General features: G+C 39.0%; 2 protein-coding genes across 4 annotated transcripts in view; one reads left to right on the top strand and one right to left on the bottom strand.

Moving 5' to 3' along the window:
* Positions 1-742: 742 nt before the first annotated feature.
* On the top strand, positions 743-15,925 carry LOC105398686 (octopamine receptor). The gene is made up of 8 exons (XM_048625659.1): positions 743-749; positions 1,583-1,825; positions 2,160-2,427; positions 11,757-11,904; positions 12,204-12,340; positions 12,671-12,769; positions 12,988-13,091; positions 15,738-15,925. Exons 1-8 carry the CDS (start codon positions 743-745, stop codon positions 15,923-15,925), a joined length of 1,194 nt encoding a protein of 397 aa, XP_048481616.1.
* A 484-nt stretch (positions 15,926-16,409) lies between these two features.
* LOC105398650 (integrin beta-like protein 1) overlaps positions 16,410-21,411 on the bottom strand; it is a 31,256-nt gene continuing 26,254 nt past the window's right edge. For all 3 annotated transcript variants that reach the window (XM_048625796.1, XM_048625795.1, XM_038108323.2), the window contains exons 6-8: positions 18,072-18,208; positions 17,529-17,725; positions 16,410-17,197 (exon numbers count right to left, since the gene is read on the bottom strand). In XM_048625796.1, the coding sequence (XP_048481753.1) occupies positions 17,036-17,197; positions 17,529-17,725; positions 18,072-18,208 (496 nt within the window). In that variant the 3' untranslated portion in view covers positions 16,410-17,035. The remainder of the gene's footprint in view (positions 17,198-17,528; positions 17,726-18,071; positions 18,209-21,411) is intronic.

Here is a 21,411-nt window from a genome sequence, read left to right as displayed (position 1 = left end):
AATGAACTCGAATGTGGAATGATCTTTGTAGATTTAATGTAGCAATTAAGTATTTTTTGTATTTTTGTTGTGTCATTTAAACGTGCCAATGTCAGATAACCACTGGCAATAAAGTTTTTTTCAAATTCTGTAACGGATTTTCTTTTAAAATGCAATTGGTTTCCATTTTCATTTTTTTCATATTTTAAAATTTTAATTTTCAAAATTTTGGAAATATAAAATAGCGGAAACTTATCAAAAAGTGATGAATACTGTGTTTAACTAGTTGCTATAAGATAAGTAGAATTACTTTGTAAGAGAAAAAACGTGCTTCCTTCATACATTCTTAAATAAACGCCCTAAGAGCGATACATACCTACAAGCATTTTAATTAATTATGTACAAAAAATGCCATTGTTTAAAAGTGTAAAGCACATTTCTCAATAAAGACAATATTGTAAACTCGGCACAAATTATAAAAAGGCACAATCATTGGAAGTAAGTTTAAAAGATATTCGTGCCTTTTCTAAACGTAAGAAATAAGAATGTTTGTAATTTAAAGAAACATTATAGGAAATGTCTATTTAAGCAGCTTTGTAAATAATTTTTATCACTATTAATATGAAATGCATTTCTTTGTAAGATTTTAAACACTGGAGAATACAAATTTTAATATTTTCCGTAACTGACAATAAAGAGTAAAATAAAAGTTGAGATATTTTATTTCCGGTGCTTACCCGGACCTAGTTAATGTCCAAAAAATATGGCTTGTTATTATCCGGATTAAGAGTAGTACTTAACGTGATTAAACTGATTGCCGGGTGTATTTTTATATCTACAAACTGTTTTTTAATCTTAGATACCTAACTACTAAATTGACAGATTCTGAACGGTTCATCAACAGTCGATGGTCCAGCCTGAGACAAAAAACAGACTTTAGGTAAGTATATTTATAAGTTTAGATAGCAGGCGAAATTAACGTGATAGTTATTGAACAGAAGTTTTAATTAGTACCTATTGAGTTTTTTATGACTGTCATGTGTCCCTGAATCAAAAACGAAACGCAACTGACTAATTTTATGTAAAAAAATCATCTACCCTCAGTTAAAAAAAACAGTTTGTGCAGTGTTTTCATAAATCGTGTCCCAAATTTAAATTTTCATTACAAATGTACGAAACTGCAAGCGCTACAAGGATTCCTATTTATTTTGACCCGAAATAAATAAGAAAACATTCACAAGTAAGTACATACTCAAAACTATTTAAGTACTTAACAATTTATCGGATACTGATATAAAGCAGATAATTATTTGTTCGTGTATCTTTAGGAAGACCCAAAGACAGCCTCAAAAGTCCTGGATGCGGCAATGCTTGTACAGTCCCGGGAAAGAAATCTGACCGCTTTCAGGTAGCATTGCCCAAGTGATTTTTTTTCTCCTCTGGCATTGCCACCCTGAGGTATATCCTCGGTTGGTTTATTTGCCCCACACGACTATAAATATAAAGCAACAACAATGTACAAAATCGTCGAACATAAACTACCCTAGTAAAGGCTAGTGATAATACCTACTTAATTAATGAGGTTATGTTGTGAAACCCCTAGTTCGGTCACCACTGCAGCCGCGCGGCGACATCACGGCGTCATGGTGCGCGTACGCAGCCATCATGATGGTGGTGACGGTCGCCACGGTCGCCGGCAACCTCGCCGTGCTGGTGGCGATACGGCGCGCCACCCCGCGCTTCCCCACACACTACCCGCTGGCTAGTCTGGCGGTGGCGGATCTAATGTTAGGTCTGTTTGTGTTGCCGCTCGCGGCTGCCCGGGAACTTTTCGTGTTACAGCCAAGTAAGTTATACCAGCTACTGCGTATAATAGTATTAGAGACTAGGAGTTGGACAAAGGTACTAGTTACCTTAGTAGATACAAATTTAACCTACATATTTACCAGAAAACTATTCCTTTGTTTTTACTGTCTTGGAGGACCAAGACGGTAGGAGAAGAATAAGATTTTCAGTACCTATAAAAAACATAGAAACCAAGATTGATGGCTCTTAATAACCTCATGATTACTTATTCAACTTGTAGGTATGTATATTATATAGCCAGATGAGTTCTAATGTTCACCACTTTCCACTTTTCCCTTGTATACCACTTTCTAGCAATATACCATCTTCCCCAGACTGGATAATCTGCGCATGCTGGAGCACACTAGACGTGTTCTGCTGTACAGCCTCGATCCTGTCCCTCTGCACGCTGGGCTGGGAGCGCTGGAGCGGCATCACATCGCCACTGGCCAGGGCTCGGCGGTGGAAGCTGGCCAAACTCTTCGCGATACTGATCTGGCCAGTCTCCGCGACGGTGGCGCTGCCGACGGCGCTGATACCCTCGCCGCAGCATTATGTGGCTGGCGAGGAGGTCAAGGCTTGCACTGTTAATACTAATATTGTGTAAGTACCATAAACTTTGTACTTAGATAGGTAGGTAAATATAGGATAGCTGAAATAGATTAACTATACCTGGATCTTTTATTCGACGGAATTCTGACATTTCAAAAGTGATGCTACTTAAAAAGCTCTTAACCGGAAAAAGGAAAAATTTGGATCCATTTCTGGGCAATAAAAAAATAAAATGATAGATAATGTATGGAATTCATATTAATTACTTTATTTTATTCTTTAGCTGGCATCACTTCCTACTAAATTCAGGGATAGTAAACCTTTTTAATCGATTTCAAAAAAAGATTCTTTATTCGGTACATACTTGTATGTACTTATGTAAGATTATTGGGACTGCACAAGAAAACAAATATACTTAGATGTATGTATGTTTATAATGTTTGTCCACGCATATCTCCGAAACGATTGAACCAATTGCCACTATTAATTTTTGGGAACTATATTTCTTGCCAGCAAAGTTTATTTTTGTCATCAACTTGTATCAGCAAATTAATAGATCAACCGCAACAATATATTTTTGTCCTCAAATAAATAAAAAGTGTCCTCAGGTATGAATCAGCAAATAATATCAATACAAAAATCTAAAATAATAGATGGATTGCCAAAAAATTTGAGTTCATTACATAAATAAAAACTTTGTATGCAGAATATTATTTTTGCTCCTCAAATAATAACTGCGCCCGCAGAATAGTAGATTTGCCAGCAAATATATTGACTCTAGGTCGCATGTTGCGATTTCTTTTTAATTCATATTTTATCAGCATTGCAGTAGTTACATTATGATTGGTCCAGTTATTAAAACATTATAATTCGTTAGCAATTTAATACATGAGTTTACAAATTAGCGGAGACGGTGCTATGGAGAGAGCTATGCTTGGAGTTTCTCTGATGGATCGTATCAGAAATGAGATTATCCGTCAGAGGACCAAGGTTACCGACATACTTAGCTGTCAAAATATGCAAGCTGAAGAGGCAGTGGGCTGGTCATATCTGCCGAAGAACCGATAACCGTTGGGGTAGACGAGTTCTCGAGTCAAGACCACGAACAGGCAAACGGAGCGTGGGACGCCCTCCTGCCCGCTGGACTGACGATCTTAGGCGGATAGCCGGTAGTGGTTGGATGAGGAAGGCAGAGGACCGAATGCTGTGGCACTCCTTGGGAGCGGATCTATCTCCACCAGTGGATGATTATTGGCTGATGATGATGATGATGAAAAGAGGAAGTTTAAGTTTTAATTACAATAAGATTGCTTTTGATTAGAAGAAGATTAAGGTTTAAGTTATAATTAGAAGAAGGTTGTGTATGTTGCTTTTAATTAACCCTCTACTGCATGAATTATGAAGGGATTGAGATAAAAAATATTTTTTACTTGAATATCGTTTAATAAGGGATAATAACAACATTTTTAAGTAAAAAAAAAATTTAGCTACTTTATTTTAGAAAAAAAAATTAGGAGCCAGAAATGGCTTCGTATGCACTGGTACTTGGTATATCTATGCCATTTATGGCTTCCCATGCACTACATAGACAGATATCAGTTTTTGTGAAAATATTTCATATAATTAATTTTCTGATTAGACATACCAAAACTATAAACTTTTCATAATTGGATTGAAAAATGGTTAATTCTGTTTGTTTCTATCAAATTCAAACACAGCTAAAGCAGGTCTTCATCTCTACAGGTACAGTTTAACGTTTTTTTTTGGATGGTCCAGGAGATTCGTGTCTACCTGTAAGATTGTCTGTTCTGCTAGCATTTGATAACATTGAGGAGTCTCCCTTGCCATCTATCCTGGGATATGGTAGCTGGACTACTGCAGGAGGCAAATAAATACTATCACAATTCCTGAATTGCTTTATTACAGCTCTTTTTTCGGATCAGCAATTTATCATTGACAAATTATTATTAAATCAGAACATATATATATTTTTAAATAATACAAGTAAATTTAGTTAATTAGTAAATTTTAAAATTTGTAAAATACGTCATTAGTGAAATTACGTAAGGAGTCAACATCAGGTATAGTATATTTTTAGGTAGGTATAAATAAGCGAAGTATTTGTTCTGGAAAGATAGGTTAAAAATCTAGTAAGTATGTACGAGTGCATAGGAAGCCATTTCTGGCATAAATAATATAGCCTCCACGCATAGGAAGCCAGAAATGGCTTTCTCAGATAATTGAGAAAATAAGATATATAAAACTAATAATAATTAATGAATTGACAAGTTCCAGAAAATATAAGGTATGCACAAAAGGAAAACATTTTTTTTACTACCAACAACGTACTTTTTATATTTTTTGCAGAATTTCAAAGTTTCAGAAAAATCACATTCACAGAGAGCAATCATTGCACCTGGGATAAGGTGCGATTATATTCGCAGATGACACATACCATGGACAAAAAAAATATGTGTATATAAACAAAGAAGTGACTAAAAGTATAGCGATATCATTTTTTAAATATTTTTTTTGGTTGGGGTAGAATAAAATATTAAATTCCAAGAGCCATTTATGGCTTCGTATGAAGTAAAGGGTTAAGAATATTGATGATTTAAACTAATTTTTTTGTTTCATTTAAATATTAAACATAACATCGAGTTATGTGGACATACCTATTAAAATATATACATAAATGTTAACTTGCCACTTGATCATAAATCCCGGCAATTTTAAGTGATTAATTGTTGAATTGATTTAAAATTGTTTGGGGGCAAAAATTTGCTGGCAAATCTACTATTTTGCCTTCAAACCTATTATTTAGCAAATTCAAAACGGATTTAATTGGCGATCGTTTAAATGACACCCTTAATTTTTTTAATGGTTACATTGAGCAGTCTAAGTATCATCATAATCGGTTAGTAGAAAGGAAGAAAGAAGAAGAAAGGAAGAAAATCGACAAGAAGAAAGGATCTCAAATCTGATTTCTGCCCAAATCTTGACATAGCGAAGCATTCACAAAAGTATCAAGCTCTCCATTTGTACAATCACCTGCCTATCCTAACTAATATTATAAATGCGAAAGTAACTGTGTCTGTCTGTCTGTTACTCTTTCACGCCAAAACTACTGAAGGGATTTGAATGAAATTTGGTATATATATGGTCTAGACCCTGAGAAAGAACATAGTCTACTTTTTATCCCGGAATTCCCACGGGAAAACTTTTTAAGGCGAAGCGAAGCTCGTGGGGACCGCTAGTAGAATATAAAGAGTTGACTGCTCATAAACTATTCAGTAAAAAACTAAAATTGTACCTGTTGAAGAAATGTTACTACTCAGTTGAGGAATTTATAAACGACAAAATTGATAATTAATTTAGCAGTATTTTCTTTTTTAATCTTATAAAATTTGTTTCCCTATAATGAATCTTTTGGCTTGTAAGTATATAATAATATTGATGTGCATGTTATTGTTATGTTAATCATAGATATTTATGTTATTTTTATTGTTAAATTCAAATACAATAAGTTAATTGTTTACTGAATAAAGAACTGAGACTGAGATAGTATTAATAATGATTAGATATTCTATTCTATTCTCTTTGGGGATGTAAGTACCTGCACCTGGCTCTCTCGAGTGGAACCTTTGTGCATATCCCCAAGGTCTAAACTGCCTTCCTAAGCTTGGACCATTTCCCACCACGCTGGTCCACTGCGGGTTGGTGGGTTCACATATCTAGATGTGCTAAATCTAGATATGCAGGTTTCCTCACGATGTTTTCCTTCACCGTAAGAGCGATGGTATACATTGTACTTAAGTTAAAAGAACTCATTGGTACATGTCAGCGCCGGGATTCGAACCCGCATCTCTTGGGTGAGAAGCGGGCGCTTACCCGACAGAGCTACCACCGCTCTTATTATTATTTAAAAATCGATTAGATATTTCAATAATCAATTATATTTTTTCTTTATTTATTAATTTATACTTTAATTAAGTATATTATTTTTGTGATGTAAAGGGACGTAATTATTACTCACCGTTATTTATCCCCTTTTAATTTGGAGCGCCGCACTTAATAAAATGGATAGGTACATTCACTAACAAATAAAATGTATAGAGTAGTTTAGACTTAGATGTTCAGGGGGGTCACTCTCTAAATCGACGAACGAACGAACAAGAATTGTCACGCAATCGGCACGCTTAATACAACGAGATAGAGCCGAACTCTTGTTCGTTCGTTCGTTTGATTTTGGTAGTGGCCCTCCAGACTCGTATTGAAAAAAGGGCTCAGCCAAAAAAGGTTTGTGATCTCTGACATGTCAAAAGTAGATAACTGTCAGAATTCCGTCGAATAAAAGATCCAGGTATAAGTAGATTTTTAGATATTGGCAGGAATGAAGATGCTGATTAAAATCATTTAAGTATAATTACCTACTTATACTGGATCCAAGCAGTGGTCAGAATCACCATAAGTCAACAATTTTCCACTGTTGGACCTAATATAACTATGTAGTGGGCAAAACCATGCCATCCAAGCCACTTCTGACAACTTACCTATCGTCGTCATCTATACAAATTGCGGGGTGGCGTTCAACCAGTGTAAACCTACTCGCATTATTACTTAGATTGTGTTACCATAGATTCTTAATTTTCTATCTAAGGCTGTTCAGCCTTTTTTTTAGATAGAAGATTTGGTCACGCACGTTGAATTGCCGCGCACGCGTTCATTTAAGTATTCATTGTTACGCGTAGAAAATGACGCGAGACGCGGGAAAAAGGCATGCAATCCCGCATGCGTGATGAAATCCGCATGCTGTTAAGAGGAGAGTATAGCTTCGCGATCCTAGCGAAATAGGTATTTAGGAAAAGTATTGCTGTCGCTCGTGCACTCGCCCGCGCCGGGCACCGCACACACACATGCAAGTAGCGTCACGCACACATCGACGGACGCTGCCGCGCCGCCGCCGCCGCCACCACACGGAGTGTCTTCGTCTTACCTTCATATTATTATTTCTGTGTTGTGCTTGTGAGTTGTGACTTGTGAGCGAAACTTGAAATTATTGAAGATAAATAGAAAGAAGTATAAGTAATTAGTGATAATTTCATGTGAGTAAGTATTTTATTATGTAGGTAATTACCTACCTAGTAACGAGTTAGTAGGTAAGTACATAAAATGGATTTTTGATTATTGGAAAATAGACCTTTTGCCGGTACTTGGACTATCATTTTGTATGTAAGGTTATTTACATCTATATATGCAGTGAATCTAAAAAATATTATGATAGTTTTGTAAAAATATAAGTTTATAAGTACCTACTAACAAAGTTTCGGGGCTGTTTATAAATCTTGAGTTGTCTTGGTATTTATTTCTTTTAGCATGAGAAGCAAAAGCAAGGAGTCTAAACTTTCAAGCGAGACACTCGAGCTTATGAGGCAGAGACGCGAATTTCCGTCGGCAGGTGACACTTCGTCAGAACTACGGGTACTCAACAAGCGTATAAAGAAGCTGATACGAAGAGATCTCCGTCGCTCCAACACACGCGCCATAGAAGCAGCAATTGAGCAAAATCGGGGGTCAAAAGTCTTCGTTCAGCAACTTGGGAGAGGCCACTTGACGAAGTTGAGGTCTGCAGATGGTAATATCGGTTCTACCTTTTTTGGCATAAGATTTATTTGCCTAATCTCGTATTGCATAGTAACGTTTGGTCAAAGTCTCGTTACGCCGAAAATCGTATGGCATAAATCTCGTTTAGTAAAAAGTTATTTCGCATAACATTGTTTAGCCTAATAATGGTATGGCCAAATCTTGAATAGCCTAATAATGCTATGGCATAGGTTAATACAAAGTAATAATATTCGTTTGGCTTTAACTTTGACGGAGCGTCTCCCTACATAGCGCAAACTGGTGCCTTGTATTGTTTCCGCTGTTTGGAAAACGCTCCGCTCCGCTTCGCTGCGCTCCGCTTTGGTTTTGATGAACATGTGCACCTAACACGCTCCTCCTCGCTTTGCTCGTCGTCGCACCTATTTTTAGGTTTCGATCTCATGGGGTTTGTAATAATTATATTGGTCGTTAACTTTCGATTTTTTGATCATACAATATCGTGATTTTCGGGATGTAGGAGAAAAATACCACAATTTGCCCATTTACTACATACTTAATATATTATTTATTAAGATAACATTAGGAGAAACAAGATTATACATAGGTATAAACGAACATAAATTTGAGCAAACGAAACTTAGGTGTTTAAAGATTGTGCCTAAAGAGTTTTAGACGAAACGAGCCTTATGCCACATAAGTCTTGGCAAAGTGATGGTTCGTCCAAAAAAGTTTAGACCATACGAGTTATGCGAAATGAGTTTTGGTCAATAAAGATTATGCCAGATGAGCGGAACCCGGTAATATCGTTGCCTCTAAGCCGGAGGTTCTTGCCGAAATCGAAGGTTTTTACGGACAACTTTATGCTTCACACGCGCAGAAGTCTGTGGCTCAGCTCACCGATTCCAGAGCGCCACTAATACGCCACTACACTGACGACATCCCTGACGTCGACATAGGCGAGATTAGGATAGCCCTTGAGCAGCTTAAAAACAACAAGGCTCCGGGTGAAGACGGAATTACTACAGAGCTTCTGAAAGCTGGAGGTATTGCAATCCTCGAACAGCTCCAGAGGCTCTTCAATTCGGTTCTTCACAATGGCATTACACCGGAGGCATGGTCTGAGAGCGTCGTGGTATTGTTCTTTAAGAAGGGTGACAAAACCCTTCTGAAGAACTATAGACCGATCTCGCTTTTAAGCCATGTATACAAGCTGTTCTCAAGGGTTATCACGAACCGTCTTGCCCAAAAGTTAGACGAGTTTCAGTTTCGAAAAGGCTTTAGTACAATAGACCACATTCACACAGTAAGGCAGATTATACAGAAGACCGAAGAGTATAATCAGCCTTTGTGGACTATGAAAAAGCCTTCGACTCCATCGAGACCTGGGCAGTTTTGGAATCCTTGCAGAGATGCCAAATCGATTGGCGCTATATCGAGGTGTTGAGATGTCTGTACAACGCCGCTACTATGACTGTCCAAGTACAGGACCACAAGACAAGACCTATCCAACTGCAACGTGGAGTGAGACAGAGGGATGTGATATCTCCGAAACTGTTCACCAATGCATTGGAAGATGTCTTTAAGACGTTGGACTGGAAAGGACATGGCAAATGTATAAATGGCGAGTACATGTCACACCTCCGCTTCGCGGACGACATCGTTATTATGGGAGAATCTCTGCAGGAACTCAGCTGGATGCTAAGTGGCCTAAATGCTGCTTCCCGACGTGTAGGCCTCGGTATGAACTTGGACAAGACGAAAGTCATGTACAATGCTCACATCAAACCGGAGCCGGTCGCCGTTGGTGAGGCAACAATCGAAGTTGTGCAAGAATATGTCTACCTCGGGCAGACTATTCGGCTAGGCAGAAGCAACTTCGACAAGGAGGCTGCAAGGCGCATCCAACTGGGTTGGGCTGCATTCGGGAAACTTCGTCACATATTCTCCTCGGCCATTCCTCAGAGCCTGAAGACAAAAGTCTTCAACCAGTGCGTCCTGCCAGTGATGACGTATGGTGCAGAGACGTGGACACTGACGGTAGGACTGGTCCACCGATTTAAAGTCGTTCAGCGTGCTATGGAGAGAGCTATGCTTGGGGTTTCTCTGATGGATCGTATCAGAAATGAGGTTTTCCGTCAGAGGACTAAGGTTACCGACATAGCTGTCAAAATATGCAAGCTGAAGTGGCAGTGGGCTGGTCATATCTGCCGAAGAACCGATAACCGTTGGGGTAGACGAGTTCTCGAGTGGAGACCACGAACAGGCAAACGCAGCGTGGGACGCCCTCCTGCTCGCTGGACTGACGACCTTAGACGGGTAGCGGGTAGTGGTTGGATGAGGAAGGCCGAGGACCGAGTGTTGTGGCACTCCTTGGGAGAGGCCTATGTCCAGCAGTGGATGATTATTGGCTGATGATGTCTTAGTATACTTACCTAAGTAATTATATCATAGAATACATTTTATTATTCGCTTTTGTGGCCTCAAGTCAATTTATAGTAAGTAAGTATTATATTTTTATGTAAGTAACTATGTTAGTTTAGATGTAAGTAAATAAAATTTCCTAAGTAACCTAATCCATGTTGAGTGAGGATTAAATATAATATAGTCACTAGTCATTTTTTTGCTTGAAAACCTACTAGTACTTTAAACTTTTCCTATTCACATCTTTTTATATACAGGGCAAGGGCGTACCTAGGATTTCAGCTAGGGGGGGGCAGCTCATACCTGTTCCGAGATGATGGTCGGTCAGGTATATTGAAACATATATAGATAAAAGAATATTAAATCAAAATATCTGAATGAAAAGAAAATATTCATTTCGCGCACAGTAACACGTTTTTAATTCCTTCTTGGCAGGAAAATTTACGTTTATTTTATCTTCTAGGGAGGGGCAGCAGCCCCCCCTGCTCCTACCTGGGTACGCCCTTGATACAGGGTGTCCCAAATTAAAGTGCACATCCAAATTATAGTGACCTAATTTGTTATTCTAAACAACTTTTGTTTTACGACTTTTGTAAATTCGTGAAAAAAAATCTACCGTCTATAGTAAAAAATCTCATAGCCAACAAAGTTTCTATGAATTAGCAAAAATAAAATTCGCAAACAATCAAAAGTCATAAAACAAAAGATGTTTAGAATGACGAGTTGTGTCACTATGATTCGGATGTGCAATTTAACATGGGACATCTTGTGTATATCTATAGATATCAATAACGCAGGTGGTATCCCATCTCTACTATCGACTTCACTATGGACATCCCTATCGTACGTGTGCTTTGCTTCCCCCCCCGACCCTCAATCGTGCGATAGAGAGCACTGCAGCTCGGGACTGACAATAGGTACTTTTCTTGATGAAATTCTGGTTTTGGGAGAAAACGTTTTACACTAACTAAATATCAACCAATCTCTTTGATTTTAGTGTCAATCGCTTCAGCTTAATATATTCTAGGTTTATAGGTTTCGCTTTTTTAAAAAAAATACGTTGTTATTGATCCACAAACGGCTTAATTCAACAAAGTCGCAATCACAAAAAAAACATTATTTGAGGTGCCTATAAGTTTGAATCTATAGAAAATTTTGAAAAAAGGAAAACCTATAAACCTAGTTATTCCTTGTGTCAATAACATATTAAAAAATCATGGAGATTGGATAATGTTTAGGGGTAGTAAAACGTTTTCTCTTTTTGTATGGACGAGCAAGTGCTATACTCTACTCTTAAAAACAGCCTAAAGAACCAACCATCATCTACCTCTCAACCTCGCACCCCCACATTCCAGCTATGTGTTCTTCAGCGTGTCCCTCTCGTTCTACGCGCCGACGCTGCTCATGTCGGTGCTGTACGCCAAGATACTGGCGGCGCTGGCGGCTCCCAGCGAGCTGCGCGCGCATAGAGGACGCGCGCACCAATCCACCGCGAGCTGCGAGGTACATGAATATTACTTACTAGCTGTACCCGCGAGCTTCGCTTCGCCTTAAAAAGTTTTCTCGTGTGAAATCCACGATAAAATATAAATAGTCTTGCTGAATATAAATTTTCATCAAATTGCTTCAGCCGTATATTGCGGTGAAGTACCTACCTCTAGTAATTATTCTGTGACAATACCAAACATCTACGGTTTTTTTAATTGAGGGCGGTGTACAGGAAAGACCCCATGAAAGTTCCCCAGCAAATGTAATAAGTACCTATACTACCTACCCATATTGTTAAGTAAGTTTTTTTTCAGGATGTGAATGGAAATGTGAACAACAATAATTTGGAGAGCGCTGCAGTAGACAACAAGAGCTCTTTACACCCGGCACCGAGAGCACCCGGCGAGCTGTGCTCACCAGCTCCCGTGAAGGGATCTACCAATAATAACTGGTAAAGTAACACACCTAAATAAATATATACACTTACGTTATACTTTAGTAGTACAAATCGGTTCAGCTGTTTGGGAGCTACGCTACCACACAGATGCATAACACAAACACGTTAAACTTATAACATCCCTCTTTTTCCGTCGGGGTTAAAAAGATAATTTAAAAATAACTTTTTAAAAACCCACAGGCTTTTTTTCATAAATGTGCCTAGAAAAAGGCAGAATACAGCAACTTTCTATTGCACATTCTTGTCCTGCTGAGCAGCAAAGCAACTGGGTACTCTCGTTTTAAGCCTGTTCCATAATTTTATTGTTATTTGATGTCCTATCAGTTACCTGACGCCACGGCGCGTGCACGTCAGCCAGCCCTGCGGCTCCCCAGACCCGAACCTGAGAATTCCCTCGCCGCTGAAAGTGCCTGCCACTTCTCCGTAAGTAGAGATAGCCATATTCATGTGTTACGTAGGTAGGCATAACTTATAACAGTGACAGCATTGATAGCTTACACCACTACGTTCCTTATCACAATTTTGGGGCATTTGTGACATCGAAATTAACATTTAAATTCCTCATGGACTCTCAGATTTTTTGTACTTTTAATTTTTGTCAGTAATAAAATAACACATAGACCATTTTGCAATATTTCCAGTGGCGGCATCATCCCCCGGCAGCGCACGGCCACGCAGACCATCGTGATGCTGATGTCTCTGTTCCTGATGTGCTGGACGCCATTCTTCGTCATGCTGCCCATAGGTTAGTTGCTTAATGTAATTTATGTTATCCAGCACCAAAAATTTACTGAACTGCACTGTAGAACTAAAACCTAGGCTCGACAAATCCGTAACCCGTAAGTAAATTGCGTTGCATTTTCAGCAAATATGAATCGTCACTATAATCAGGGGCGTATTTAAAGATTGCGCGCCCTGGGCTCCTGTAGTTTTCCGCCCCATCAAGAAATGAAAAAAAAAAACAAAAAAATATATAGGTATTTTAATTTTTTTTCTGAGCCTCAGAGCGTGCCTATAGCAGTCAGTGTAGAATAGGTACCTACCGACCTACTTAAATGTATAAGAACATTGTGGTGATAAAAATTATTTATTTCGAAATCAAGTTGCAATAAAATAAAATAAATAATAAATATAAGGGGATATAATATAATAATGTGGGGACATCTCACACACGGCCATCCGACCCCAAGCTAGGCAGAACTTGTGTTATGGGTGTTGGACAGCAGCTGATATATCTACACAAATACATAGATAAGTAGATAGATATACTAAATATAAATATGAACAACCAAGACCCGAGTACAAAATCTGTTTTTAAACAAATATCTGCCCCAGCCGGAAATCGAACCCAGGACATAGCAATCAGAGTCACTAACCACTACACCATTCGGCCGTCTAATAATTAAGAAATACATAACAAAATAAAACTAACTAAGCTTAGGTAATAAGTAAATAAACCACCCCGAGCCATAACCGACAAAAATGTGCCCGTGATGCTAGCGGCATTACCTCGCTGCACAGCCAGGGAGATCCTCTGCATCAGGTATGCCCCAGCGGTTGTCATAGCCTAGGTCCTCAAGCGGCGACCGATCGCCCTAACGAAGTCCCTTCCCCGTTCACCCCACACGCCCGCAGTCTCCAACGCCAACGGGACAAAAATATAGGTGGCCATCAACTGCCTATACTTATGGCATTTCTGCCTTGCAGCCGCCTCTGCAGCGACACCAGCGGTTACTGCGGTTAGGCCTACATGGGATGGAGCAAATGTGCAAAAAGTAAGACCGTCCGGGTGCTTCCCGTCACTACGGCATAAAACCGGCGGTTCTAAAACCGCTGGAACGCCAGCCGTGACGAAAGCTCTACGGACGATGTCATTGATTGCTTGATGCCGGGAGAGCCTCCCCGCGCTGCGAACACAATGGAGGCCATGCCGGCCTAGCTTACCGTCGCTCCACAAACGCACGAGTGTGGCTCACAAATATCGCAGAGCAGGCGCAGCGCCACCGCCACACGCAGAAAATCGTCATCCAGCAACGTCCCCATTTTCGGCGATGGCAATGCTTGCAGCCAAAGACCCGACTCCGGCTGCGACACCGCTCGCAGACGTGCGAGCTCCGCGCCTGTAGTCTGTGCCAGAAGCGCATCTAGGTACCGTGACCCGGCACATCTCCTCATCCCAATCCCGTTGGCGCTGCGGCTGCTCCGGCACCGTGGCCGCAACAATTCCAAGGCCTCGTCCGCGTAAGGACAACTCGTCACAATTACAATTAAATGGTAGGATACGAGTGATTAGCTACGAAGAGGCCAAAAAAGCCGGCAACTCAGTTTCCTGCAAACGACGGATGCCCACCACCGTGCCTAATTGAAAGCGCTGCCTGAGACCACTGGAGCTCTGTCATATTGCTATTATTGATACCCCCCAACCCCCACGAGATACTTCAGACTTCAGTGCCTCATCATACATCGCTGACTCCACGCCACATAGCCATACAGGTGATGTTCGAAGGGTATAAGTTAGTCTTGGAATGGACAAACACGACCGCAGAATCGCCAGAGCCACATGCGCCGAGAGCTGACCAAGGAGCGGTTTATAGTGTCCGCCAGTGCCCTCATTTTGGACCATAGGACACTCGGCTCCCCCTTTGGGGACACAGGTGCACCCAAAAGGGTAAAATGGGCCTTGTCCAGTTGCACAAAAGATTTGCATAAACAATGATAGGTAGGTATCTATATAAAAAAAAAAGATTTTTCTGGATAGACGAGTAGGTACATTTTAGAACGTTTAGAAATAAACTTGTGCAGGGCGACTGAGTGAGGCAATATTTTTTTTTTTTAGATTTCCTTAAAAAAAATACCGAGGCGGAAAAAATTTTGACTATTCATCCGGTTCAGAAAAGAAAAAAAGGCGGCTTTCATACTTTAAATCAAATTTCTTAAGACGTGAAATCAACAGGTGGAAAGATGACTCAGGGCCGTTCTAGGCTTACGTTCTAAAATGTTCTGTACTTTTTTAATCCTCCAACCTAAAGACTAAGGGCGGCCTGCCGGCCGCCCTTCGCCGCCTGCCGCCCCGGGCTGTAGCCCTTTTAGCCCTAGGGTAAATACGCCCCTGACTATAATCATCATCATCAGACCGTTATCTGCTATCTATGAAGCCCCGTTGCTACGTTTTCTTGTTCGTGGTCTCTATTAAAGAACAACTCGTCTACTGAAATGGTCTTCAGTAGGGTGTGACTAGTCCACGGCCTGTTCAGTGTACAGAATTACATAGCTATTTCTAAGTACCAACAGCGAGTTATTTTTTGCTACACTAGCGCTCCCACCTGCCTTTCTCCCATCACCATCTCCCTTTGGACCTCTCTTTGCCTAATTTCCTTCATCTACCTGCCAGATTCCCTCTGCAACTGCGTGTCAGTAACGGCCTGGCAACTGTGCACGTGGCTGGGCTACATCAACAGCGCCCTGGACCCTCTGGTCTACGCCCTGGCCTCGCCCACTGTGCGGCGCGCGCTACACGACCTGTCCCGGACACTGTCGACCACGTCGGCGGGACACAGTGGGCAGAATAGGGGTGGGTGATGGAGAACGTGTGGAGTTGTTGGGTGGTGAAGTGTAAATAGGGGCGCGATGTTTTTATTTAATTTTAGGTGAGTATACGTAATTTGTAGTGATTTAAATAGAATCTATACGAATATTAGTTATTTATATTTTGAAACTGTATGTAGATTAAGTACCTAATAATTATTCTAACATTGAAGACTGATTAGCATAATAATAATATGATTGTATTGGGTTATTTGTATAGTAAAGTAATAAGTAAAATAAATATTTAAAACATACGTTTACAGGAACTGTTTTCTACTAAATTGACAGTGTAAATAGAAAATCTATGGTCACCAGTGAAGAGGGTAGTTTAGTAGGTATGTGTAGTTAACCTTTAATTTTCAAAGAGTCTTTCTTCAATATGTCGGTTCCTATTACTTTGAACGCACTACGCTTCATGAAGAAGGTAGTTTTTGAAATAGAGAAAACGTGGGTGATTCAAAATGAAAAATTGCATGAGTAAATAAATAGATATTTTTTTATTCTCATAATCATTGTATGTGTACAGTTCTTTGGCATATAAATCTATTTTTTATTATGTCATCTTATTCACAATAGAAAAATTGCACGCAAAATACTGTTTTTATGGAAAATATCATATGTTTGTTAGGTCACTACACTTAAAATAAGTTTAATAAAATAAAACAACAACAATAATCGTATTTACACCTTATCGTAAACTATTAATCAACTACCTAGGTACAACGTAGGAATCAACAACATATAAATCACTAATTATTGTGCTAAAATTAATAACATCATCAAATTATTGCTTAGCATTTTCACTGGAGTTCAATCTTACTTTTGTGTGTCTAACATCTAGGTACTTACATGATTCAGATTTTCAGATGGCCAATAAATTTCGCCATAAGTAAAGGTTTAAATAATATTCTTCATGATTCATTTTAACATTTCAATAATAAAATTATCAAATATACGAGTAACTTTACCAACTTTAATATCTGTTTAGCTCTCAATGGCAACAAACTTTTCAAACGTCAATAATTAGATCACAACGCTTTCAACAAACATCACAACCTCATGCATAAAATCCATAACAACATGGCGTCGTATTCAAGATGGCGTCTATTGCGTCAAAATGGCGGTTAATAACAAGATGGCGGCGAGGTGGAGCGGCGCGGGGAGGGAAGGGGCGGAGTTGAAGTCCCTGGCGTCGGGGGCGCAGGTCTTGCACGTGCAGCGGCCCGACAGGCAGTAGCCTGGCTCGTCTTCTTCTGATACGCATTCCTGGGAAAAGGGCAGAGGTGATTAGATTATTTTGAAGTCGCAACCCCTCATTTTATTATTTAGTATAAGTTTACATAAGTAACAAGTTCGTTTGTAGAGGTATGTTTCAGAACTTTTAAGAATCTGTGTAACCAGGTACATAGCATTTTTTCTAAGCTATTCTTTGCTTATGATTGTCTTGTAAATTTTGCTTTCATTACTTCTAAACTAGAGAGAAATTGTTAATAAACTTTAAACTTAAGTGTATTTTTCATTTCACCTGAAAAGCCCTGGGATACCCCAAGGTTCTTTACTACTCCCACTTTTATTCATAATTAATCTCAACACCCACCTCATCTCTCTTGCATTCCTGGCCGGGCCGTTTCCTGTGCCAGCAGTGTTTGGGTTCTCCCGCCGCCCTGGCGTTGTAACCGCAGGTGCAGACGCCGCCCAGACACAGGGCGGCGGTGGGCGCCGGCGCGTCGGAGGAGCCGCCCAAAGCCTCGCACTGCACGTCGTAGTCGCACGCCTCGCCTAGGGCTTTCACCGCTGGGAATACAGTTTATTTTTGAGTAATAGCGGAACAAAGAAGAATAGGAGGTGTATCATATGTTCATGTGTGTTGTGTACCTATGGTAGTATTGCGTTATGTTGACCATTACAAAATAGACATCCATGGTTGGATACTTGGATAGGCATAAGGGAGGTCTATTTAGCGCACATCTGCTAGCATCCTTACTGAACTACAGAAAAACGAGCTTCACATGGTTTTAATTAATCAGATTGAATGCAGCAGAGAACCTACAGTTTACGCTCTAACTAAATAATCAACTTATGTCACTGTTATCGGCTACGACTAAGAGGACATGATCAACATCGTCATCAATCTACTTACACAATAAACAAGAGTTGGTGTAATTGTGCGCGGCCCAGCCGTCCTTGCAGCGGCAGGTCCCGCGGCACTCCAGCCCGGCGCCCGCGCACTGCAGCTCGTCCTCGCAGGCCTCGCCGAGGGACGCGTCGCGCACGCATCTGGGAGCAGTAAAGTATTGTTAGAGTAAGTAGATGAATAGGCAACATTACCAGAAGCCATCTGGATGCATTATGTATGTTTAGTAAGTATGGTCAAAACTATGGACGGGAGGAAAGGAGCTGTAGAATGACCTGTAATTATTTATTACTGCAAATATCACATTATTAGTTATTACCCTGCATTATTTAGTTTCTGCTCTATATGAGTTTGTGCTCTACATTAGTTATACTTTGCTCTACATTATTTAGTTTCTGCTCTACATTAGTTAGGTTCTACTTCTACTCTTCATCATTTACTTTCTGCTCTACATTACATATATTATGCTCTATATTCGTTATGTTCTGCTCTACATTATTTAGTTTCTGCTCTACATTACATATATTATGCTCTATATTCGTTATGTTCTGTTCTACATTAGTTAGGTTCTGCTCTACATTAGTAATATTCTGCTCTACATTACTTTCATTGTGCTCTACATTCGTTATGTTCTGCTCTACATTATTTAGTTTCTGCTCTACAATTACTTAGTTCCTGTTCTACATTACTTAGATTCTGCTCAACATCATTAAGTTTCTGCCCTACATCATTTACTTTCTGCTCTACATTACTTATTTTATGCTTAACATTAGTTATTTTCTACTCTACTCTAGTAATATTCTGCCCTAAATTAGTTAATGTCTGCTCTACATGTCATATATATTCTGCTCTACATTAATTTTATTTTCCTCTACATTCGTTATGATCTGCTCTACATTATTTAGTTTTGTGCTCTACATTACTTAGGTTCTGCTCTACGTTAAATATATTCTGCTCTACATTACTTAGGTTCTGCTCTACGTTAAATATATTCTGCTCTACATTACTTAGGTTCTGCTCTAGATTAGTAATATTCTGCTCTACATTATTTACTTTCTGCTCTACATTAAATATATTCTGCTCTAAATGACTTATTTCCTGCTCTAAATTATTTAGGTTCTGCTTTACATTAGTAATATTCAGCTTAGATTAGTAAGTAAAACTCTGCATTAATTAGTTTTTTTAAGCAATAAGTTAGTTACAAGCTTGCTCTACATTAGTTAGTTTCTTGCGGTATCGCGAAATTTTTATTTTATTTTATTTTATTTTAAGGTTTACACAACAGGTTAACATCAATTTTAAATATGTAACTTAATTCTAAATACTATTCTAGATATTAACCCAAAAGGCGTGTAGACACAACCATATTACGAAATTAATAGAAGCAGAGCTTTATGCTATGTTGATATAAACTAAAAGTTGATATGAACTAAAAATTATGAACTAAAAGTTATAAATTAGACACAAAAAAAAAATAATATACAATATTATAGGACTTTCTTAAGAAATGTTTTAATTTTACCAGTGCTTTTATCGAAGATGTCAAATTCATTATGTTTTTTACTTAGTTGATTGGTAAGGCGACACATCTTTTTGAGTGGATCATTATAATCCGTGTTTGTTTTGGCTGCTGGAATAACGAAGATGTTCTGTTCGGTGCGTTTTAGATGGCGAATATTAATATTTATAGAAGTCAGAAGTGTCGTGTTGATCCTGGAATGCAATATTTTATGCAGGTAGAGCACTTGACAGATGTCCCTTCTCATTATGAGACTGTCCAGCTTAAAATGATCTAGCCTAGATTTATAGCTCGGGAGTTGACGAGTAAGGCCATGTCTACGGCAGAGGGAGCGTAAAATTACCTTTTGGATTCGTTCTATTCTTTGTTGATGGACTTCATAGAACGGGGACCATATTACCGACGCATACTCAACTAGACTACGGACAATACTATTAAATAGGGTCAATAAGCTGTCAGGATTTTTAAAATGCTTAGTTATTCTAATGATAAAGCCAGTTAATTTATTGCATTTAGATATGATGAAGTCGTAATGATCTCTGAAGGAAAGCTTTTCATCGAGAAGAACACCAAGATCTTTGATTACATATTTGCGATCCAATACGTTCCCGTCTATCTCATAGTTATAAGAAATTTTATTAATCTTTTTGGTAAATGTAATGGTATTGCACTTTGAGTGATTCAAGAACATTGCGTTAGTTTGACACCAGTTTGAAATTATATTTAAATCATTTTGAAGAATATCACAGTCAGTGGGCGAGTCAATTATTCTATACACTTTTAAATCATCCGCATATAATAAACAGTTGCTTTTAATGTCGTCTATTAAATCATTGATGAAGATGATGAAAAGCAGGGGTCCCAAATGTGAGCCTTGCGGAACACCGGAGGTAATACGTGTTGGCTTAGATTTGAAGCCCTTGACCACTACCATCTGACTGCGATTCTTGAGATAAGATTCAACCCATCTATACAAACTTCCATGGATTCCGTAAGAAGATATTTTGCGACATAGAATATAGTGATTCACTTTATCAAACGCTTTACGAAAGTCTGTATAGATAGAATCAATCTGTTTGCGATTACCGATAGCGTTACTGAGAAAGTTTGTATATTCTAGCAGATTAGAAACAGTTGACTTGCCCTGGACAAAACCGTGCTGCAGTGGGGATAGACTTTGTTTAATATGGTTATATATATGGTCATAAACAAGTGATTCAAATACCTTACCAAAGCATGACAAAATGCTAATTGGCCTATAGTTATCACAATGTGTACTGTCACCTGATTTAAGAATAGGTACTATATTGGCAGTCTTCCAGGCCTCTGGAAAGATACCCTGCTTAAGAGATTGTTCATAGAGAATATGTAAAGGCTTAGATAATTCTGATGCGCACATTTTAATAAAGTAGGGTGGTATCCCATCTGCACCAGAGCCCTTATTTCCGTCAAGATTGCGTAGTTTAATCAGAATGTCATCGATGGATAAGTGTATAGCGGAAAGGGTGAGATGGTTACATGCTTTAAGGTTCAAATTGTTAATGTTATCGGTGGGCTCCTCAAAAACTGAGGAGAAATATTTACAAAATAGTTCGCAAATTTCTTCCGCTGTAGAAGCTGTTTCGTCGCCTAAACTCATGCTTTGTGGAATAGTATTGCTACCTCGTTTGCTCTTTACATAAGTCCAGAATGCTTTAATGTTGTTATGAAGGGCATTTTCAGTCTCAGTAATGAAGGATTGATAACAATCATTAATCATTTTTTTGGATCGAGTACGGAGTAAAGAGTACGCATCATAGTCTCTAGGATTCCGATACTTTTTAAAGC

This window comes from Plutella xylostella, chromosome 15, assembly GCF_932276165.1.
Source record: "Plutella xylostella chromosome 15, ilPluXylo3.1, whole genome shotgun sequence".
NCBI lineage: Eukaryota > Metazoa > Arthropoda > Insecta > Lepidoptera > Plutellidae > Plutella > Plutella xylostella.
This window is presented reverse-complemented; position numbering and strand designations above follow the sequence as displayed.

Excerpts from the sequence above, each read along its gene's own strand:
- LOC105398686 (XM_048625659.1), top strand. Across the intron at positions 11,905-12,203 it reads AATCCACCGCGAGCTGCGAG|GATGTGAATGGAAATGTGAA; the intron begins GTACATGAATAT and ends GTTTTTTTTCAG. Across the intron at positions 12,341-12,670 it reads GGATCTACCAATAATAACTG|TTACCTGACGCCACGGCGCG; the intron begins GTAAAGTAACAC and ends ATGTCCTATCAG.